General features: G+C 42.4%; 1 protein-coding gene across 2 annotated transcripts in view; it reads right to left on the bottom strand.

Annotated features, from left to right (window-relative positions):
• Nucleotides 1-866: 866 nt before the first annotated feature.
• SGCD (sarcoglycan delta) overlaps nucleotides 867-7720 on the bottom strand; it is an 870136-nt gene continuing 863282 nt past the window's right edge. For both annotated transcript variants that reach the window (XM_012781600.3, XM_012781599.3), the window contains 2 exons: nucleotides 4860-4983; nucleotides 867-3391 (listed from right to left, as the gene is read on the bottom strand). In XM_012781600.3, the coding sequence (XP_012637054.1) occupies nucleotides 3218-3391; nucleotides 4860-4983 (298 nt within the window). In that variant the 3' untranslated portion in view covers nucleotides 867-3217. The remainder of the gene's footprint in view (nucleotides 3392-4859; nucleotides 4984-7720) is intronic.

Below are 7720 nucleotides of genomic sequence, written 5' to 3'. Positions count from 1 at the left end.
CTAGATATGTGATGAACAATATCCAAAGGGAAAAAGACCTAAAGGAAGTTAAAAGCCGGTTCAAGTTTATCAGATCTCTTGGGCAATGTAACAAGCCTGCCCGTCAATTTTCCACCTAGACAGACAGATGCTGCTATAAGGGCTTTAGAAAACCTCTGTCATACTCAAGTAGTTTCCCAGGACTGAGCTTTTATGACTTATTGAGCAGATAGCAAATAGAACTAAATGCTAAACATATTTGGGGATCAGTTTTTAATTTATAAAAATCTTCTGAAGAGTATTAAGTACAGTGAAGATTCGGTTGAAGTCTTTGTTTTGCCACCAGCTGCTTCATATACCCAAAGGTGCGATTGTCTAGAAAATATTATTTATAAAGATTAGAAATCATCTCATATTTTTAAAAGTAGGGGTTAGTGGATTTTAATGTAAAGGCTATTTTTTTCCACAATTTGGGTAAAACGTTCTCTCATAACCACAAACAAATATTCTAGTTGGAAGGTATGGGGAGAAAAAGATGTACACTGAGGAACTCAGAATGCATTTTACTGATGTCTAAAGTCTGAACTGAAATATATAATTTAACCTCTACCAAATTTCCTGCTTATTACCTTATATATTGTGGTCACCTTATAGAAGTGAAAAACAGAATTTTATATCATGACTGTTTCTAGTAGGTCCTTAATTTATATTCTTGGTTGCTATTACTATTGATATTTTTATTCTGTTTGTGATCTAATTACCTCTAGGATTAAATTTCGCATGTGGACTCAAACCAGTCTTTTTTATTGGCATAAAACTTCCAAGATACTGATCAAAGTCTTTCAAGGGATAATAGAACAAAACGAGTGGAAAGAGGTTCTGGGAACTTTTTGCTTTCTTGTCATCCATAGATTGTGTACTCGAGATGGCAAAATGCAAAGGTATTCCGTCTATTTAAAAGAAAGAAACCAAACCTGTCTTAAGGTAGTCACAGAAGACCTTATAGCTATCACTATTTATCTAAATGATATGGGGTGGGCCCTCCTCGTAGCCAAGGAGGGCCTTTCCTGGCTTGGAAAAACCCTGTGCATGGTGACATGCAGATTCTGGCAGCATGGCCCTATAGGATGTTAATAATACCAGTCCAGAGTAATCTGATGTCTTTTATGGTTTTCAGTTTTAGACCCTAGGGCTGTAAACCAACCAATTGAAAGGTCTTGCCCTAAGATGGGCCAGCCCATTCTTCTGCATGGGATGCCAAGTGAGACTGCCTGGAGTGAGCCTGGGGTCTGGAAGCCAAGTAGCATCATTGGCCAGGAGAGGCCTGCCCATCCCCCACTTCTAAGTGGCGAAGCCACACATAGCTTGCTCATACCTCCCACGTGGGCAAGCCTCAGCCTGACGCTTGACTGTCATCTCAAACAAACATCAAATCTCTCATTCATTTCCTATGAAAAACCTTTCCCTGCTTGTGAAGTAAGAAACATTAGAATCTCACTTAGGGAGGAAAACAACACACACAAAAAAAACGCAACAAACACCACTCAGGCCTACAAATACTGCTTCATTTAGGATTGTGGGGCCACTGCTCTCCAAATGGCATCCCCTAGGACTATCTAAGCCAGCAACATCTGCATTCTGGGCTCCTTAGAGTCCACATCTGTCAGCCACGAGGTTTGGGGATCAGCTTTTAAGATGCCCAGTCATGACGAAAGCAACCCCTCCAATCACTCGAAATAAACTACAGGTAACGACAAGATAAATAAAGATGTGCTTCTCCTTGCTGAGTGCATTGACTTAAGGCATAGGCACATTTCTCCCTCTTTGAACAGAGATGTTGTAATTCCCTGTCCCAGCACAAGAGCTGGCCACGGTGACCCTGGAGCGTGATGATGAAGGTGGGGCGATGAGAGGTAGCTGATGGCGGGAATTAGAGTCCTGCTTCCCATCTGGGGCAGCGGGCACTGCTGGGCCCCAGGGCACGCAGCGATTCTGATAAAGACACTTGACTCAGTCTACCTTAACTTTCGGTGAGCGGTTCTGGCAGCATGCAGTACTTTAGATCGGTAGTTCTTGGAGAGAACGTAATAGTGGATTTAGGAATATGAATACCTCAGCACTGATAAAATGCACAATACGATCAAAGCTGGAGAGTTTGTGCATGCCTTTAAAAAAAAATAAAAGGCATGTCTCTACATTACCTATCAATGCCAAGAAGCATGGGAAAAACAGGTTCTTTATGATGTTCTTAATTTGACTTCCATCTCAGAATGGCTTTTCTTGGGGGAAGACTTCCGCTCTTAGGGATTTTTGATTGACCTGATCGTTTTGGCTTGGGATCTGTTGGATAAAGTCAGAAGTGAGAACATCACAGCGTTTGAGCTGTTTTTCCTTTAAACAGAGACATATTACCCATTTGTTCTTTGCCTGTCAAGCCATTGAGTAGCTTCCAGCCACCGAGCAGCAGCTGTTATCTTATTTTGTGCTGATTTACAGCTCCTAATTCGACATGTGGGAGAACATGTGAGATATAGCAGAAATCAGGTGAGCAGTCCCAAATTCACTGGAATTCCTCCTCCTGCGACCACAAAAGCCCGGATGCATTTGGCTGCAAAGACAGGGCAGCCCTGTTGAGTTCCTACAGCTGACTTGTATGAAATCGCCCCTTCCCTCACTTGAAGAGGGGGAAGTTGGCCAGCTATATGAAAGCTAAACAAGGAAACCAAATGTCTGTTTTTGAAACAAGGGTCTCAGGGTTCAGTGGGACTTGGAGATTCCCGCCATCACTCCCTCCTAACGGGAAAGGAGAAGAGGGGAGTCACACCCCTCCTCGAACACGTGCATGAAAGTCCTGTCAGTGTCCCAAACGCGCTGTGTGATCCTGAATAGACTGGGCAATGTTGGGACTGAATTAGTGTTTAGACGTTTGTCACTTCGGTGGAAGGGATGGGATGGAAAAATGACAGTGAGTATCACAGGGTCACCCGTGGTTCCTTTTGTACTGAAACCTCATTTTATACAGAGGATATATATATATTTATTTATATATATTTATATATATTTATATCCACCCACACAGCAAACACACTCAAGCATACACACACACACACAAACACACACACGCGCAAAAGGTCTTTGATAGGCTTTCTGTGTTCTAGTAAAAATAGCTGGCAGTCAGTGTCTAAAGCCAAAAAAAAGGCCTTTATGCTGCCGACAATTGTCCACTATGGATAGTCTCTCAAAGGCAGACGCTTGTGTTTATCTGACAAGTGGACCCGGTTCCTGCCTGGGACAGGAATAATCTCCCGTTGGCGCAAACGCAGATCTCGAAGACTTTCTGCCTCGTTCCCGTAGGCGTGTAGGATCCGTGAGGCAGTCTAGGTAGTTTGATTTTCGCAGCATCTAACTTAATCTAAAGAGAGTGAATAGGAAGGAAAGAGTCAGTCAGAGGCTGTCACCGCGTGATGTTCAGAAACAGTACTTGAGTGTTCCTTTCAACTTCAACGAGCAACTACCATGTGTTGATGATTCTTGGCACTGGGGAATTGGAGATGAACAAGACAAAGTCCCTACTCTCACGGCAGCTTATGTTCTAGTAAGATCATGCTGCATCAGCTTATGTTAGCGTTTTGCAAAAGAATGTCCCGTAGCATGTGAATCGAGTCCTAGAGTCGAGGAGATGGGGAAATGCTACATTTCACCATTTTATTTACCACGGGACTTCTTAGCTCCCATACACGTCCATGTGCAAGGTGAGTCTTCAAGAAGAGAGTAATCTATGTGACATTTTTCAAGTTTTAAATGACTAGTGAGCCTTTTTTGTTTTCTTTTTCTGACAAATTATGTGGCTGATATTTTATAGAATGTACTTTGAGAAAAGCATGCCTATAAAAATAAGCAGTGGTGGAAGTTGCCATTAGATTTATGATCAGAACTGATTCTTCCAGAGTTCAAATTTAGATAGCTATCAACGGTGTATGTGTGAGGTAATCACTGTTTTTATGCGTGTGGAGTTTGCAGGTTGTGGCTGTTTGGAGAGGCAGTTGTGGTAATTGAATGCTCTACCTCCTTTAAAACAAAATAGCAAATGCCATTCCCATGAAAGGGAGGGGGCTTTTATATCCACAAAGTGGATGTACAGAAGCAAGTGGAGACTGATAACCCCTCTCATTGACTATAAGGTGGAGTAGAGTTTTGCTTAAAAAAAAAAAAGTTCTTTTTCCCTCTTATTTTTGTTCTTAAATAGAAAAGTTTACTTGTGCACACTTCCAAGGCATTTTTAAAAGTTTGCAGTCAAAACACATTTTGCAGGGGGTGTTCGGTTTACCTTGCTTGCAAACATACAAGCAACATTTCTGTGCACCCAACTGGGATTGCATTGGAGTAAGAGAATGACTATCTGCAATCCTTCATTCTCTTGTTGCCTAGTCTTCCCCTATGAAGTTGTGCCTTGTTCTGGTTTTGAATAGCTACCGGAGCTGATTCTTTATTCTTAAGGCGCAGCATGAAATAACTGTGAGTAAATTAAGTTCATCTTTATCTAGATGTGTATGATATATAGCCTAATTAGGCTGGCTCACTGAGTCTTATTTTAAGGTGACAACAGAGAGAATTTGAAAATAGCATTCATTTTTACGGTCATCTACTTCTGTATTTGGAATACAAGCCATTATCTTACCCCTTTACAAATAATGAATCTTAACATTATGGATTGTGGGTTTGGCTTATAGTCATGCCGTTCAGTTATTTGTTTTGGAAATGAAACCACCTGCCTGGCACCTTTGTTGATACACTGTACGATCTGCCTCCGTGGCAAACCAGCTGCGGGAAAGGCTGGCCTGTGGGAGCCTTTTGGGACGTCTGTCCTTCCCAGCCCTCACCTCTCCATCTTTTGACTCCAGTCTCAGCTCTGTTCTGCAGGTGGCTTCCATGTTGCCAGCCTCGGCATTGATTTCTACTCCTTTTGGGGCCTCCATCACCAGGGAACGGGTCGGAGACTCCAACCTGAAAGACACACAGACTGAGATTAAAGATCCCATTTCCTTCTTGGTCAATTGAAGAGGAAGTTCATGCTCAGGGCACTGAAAAAGCATTTCAGTATTTGATGAGGGAATCTTTCTAAGTTTTGCTTTAGAAACCTGGTCAAGTTTATAAGAAACACAACAGGGTTTGTCTTCATTGCATTATACTAAGGTCGTATGGAAGGCATTCTAGGATCCTGGTTTCATTTTATCTTACATGCAGTTAATGTTTTACTGGCATAATTAACCAAACTCTTAAGCGATACATGCGTAAGGCAAGCCCAGATCTAAAGCGAGCTTCCTGGAATTGGTAGATATTTCTTCTTCTCTGTCCTGCTTTGTGCATCTTTCGTGGAGGTAGAATCTCAGGGGTCAAGAAAATAGATCTGGGAGTCAGACGTGCTTGGACTCGAGCCTTGAGATGGCCACCATATGACCATGGGCACGTCTTTCTTTACCTCCTCTTTCTTTTTCTAAAAATTTTTAAAGCCTCAGTTTCCTCATCTATAAAGATCTTCATACAGTGCCTGAATTCTGGAAATGCAAATATTACTATTACCATGCCAGCAAATCATAAGAAAGTCTTGGGCCTTCCCCATCAGTGCGGTTGTCAAAAGAAGATTCAGAACAGATCCGTGGGCCCCGGACGGCTGGGGCAGGGAGCTGGTTTGGCTGCAGATGGAGGGGATGTGTTGGGTGACGGAACTATTACATAGCTTGATTGCCGTGGTGGTTACATGCCTCTGTGTATTTGTGAAAACTCACAACTGAGTGAATTTTAGGGTATGTAAGATAAAAAATGAGAATCAGCCATACTCAATGATAATTATGATGGCTGTTGGAGATTAAGACCCTCCACATTCCAACGACTTGTCCTGACTTGTCCTAACACGGGCCTCGCCCCGGAAAATAGCCTAAGACGAAAATAGCACCCAGCCCCCCAAGCTATAGTTCCGAGAAGAATGCATTCCATGCCATGCTTGCTCCAGGGCATGCTACTTGCAATTGTTCCCAATCCCCTGCCAGGTTGGGGTTGAGTGATCCATCACAAAGAGCTTCCGGTGCCATTGGGATGCTGATTGGGGCTAATTAGCCCACACTAAAGCCTCATCATTCCCCCACTCTATTTTTCTGTTTCTACTTCCTTGTTTCTGTATATAAAACCTACTAAAAATCCAAGTAAAGTAGACCTTGACAACCCTTTGCTTGGTCTCGTTTCTTTCTCTCGCCCATCTCTTTCAGGCACGGTCCCCCTCGCCCCCGCGAGTAACAGAAGGTCCCGCGGGCCGGGACAGATGGCATAACAGAGGATTACACTCCTTATAAAGTTTTTTCCTTAATGAGTAAAGTATTAACTAAAACTCCACCATCCCCTAGAATATGCTAGATTTTAATATTACGACCAGATAGGAATGTGTCAAGATCCTCATCTCTGTTGCAAAGAAAATATCCCAGAGACTTCAGCAATGGGTCTGAAACAGCTCTGCTCCAGCTTGGTTTCCAGAGTTTTATTTCTCCATGTCTAACTTTGACCAGGTTGTGCCGAGCTGGGTGTGGTTCTGCCTGTGCTGATGGTCGACTTCATTTGCATGTGGTTTTTTCTGCAAGATAATGTCAAGTGCATTGAGGGAGGAGGTCTTATTACCATAGCAACAGGGGGTGACTTCAGCAGTACCCCTTGCCTAGGACCTTAATCCAGCTAGGTGGAGCTCCCCCTGTACTCTTAACCCCCATGCCTTTTGAAATATGAAGATACTTTTGTGACACTTTCTCTTTGCCTCTTTCCCATACAGTCTAGGTGACCTACACAGCTTATTCAGAGTTTTCTAACTCATTTGTTTCCATTAATGTTGATACCTTTCTCTGTAGCATGAGCTTCCTTACATTCTTTTTTTCTTTTTTAATTCATTTTTTTAGTAAAAGGGTCTCGCTCTGCTCTGTTGTATTAGCATAGAGTGAAGGGGAATCACCATAGTTCACTGTAGCCTCAAACTCCTGGACTTGAGAGATGCTCCCACCTTAGCTGGAGCTACAGGTGCATGCCACAATGCCCAGCTAATTTTTTCTATTTTTTGTAGAGATGGGATCTTGCTATGTTGCCCAGGCTGGTCTTGAACTCCTGGCCTCTCAAGTGGTCCTCCCGCTTCAGCTTGCCAAAATGCTGGGATTATAGGCATGAGCCACCATACCTGGCCTCCTTATACTCTTATAATAATACTTCCTGTTTAATCCTTCATCTGTTCTTTTTCTTCTTTCCTCCCTCATTGTACCAGTTAACTGAGCTTTTGACTCACAATATGTCCCTTCTTTAGTATATTAGGTCATCTTCTACCTGGGCTGTTGTAACTGCTTCACAAATTTTCTCCTAATTTTTCCTTTTTCTCAATGTACTTCCCATGAAAATATGTCACTTGCCTTATCAAAACCTTCACAAGTTCCTTAGAAAAGATCTGCACTCCCAAGCTTATTCAGCCATTTAGAATTTGGCCTGACCTGGTTCCCTGGTCTTATTTCTTGCTGTAAACATCCAGTACGTTTTATGAAGAGCTTACCAGGTGATGAGACTGTACAAAGGGTCATGTGTTATTTCATTTAATTCTCATAAAATCCTATCAATCTGGTTTTCCTGCAGTTCTGATTATACAAACAAGGAAAGCAAGGCTAAGTGACTTAGGGTTATACTTACAGTGAAATGGCAGAACCAAGATTTGAACTCAATT

This window comes from Microcebus murinus, chromosome 21 (assembly GCF_040939455.1).
Source record: "Microcebus murinus isolate Inina chromosome 21, M.murinus_Inina_mat1.0, whole genome shotgun sequence".
In the NCBI taxonomy this organism is placed as follows: Eukaryota; Metazoa; Chordata; class Mammalia; order Primates; family Cheirogaleidae; genus Microcebus; species Microcebus murinus.
Note: the sequence above shows the minus strand (reverse complement) of the source record. Positions and strands in the feature narration are given on the sequence as shown.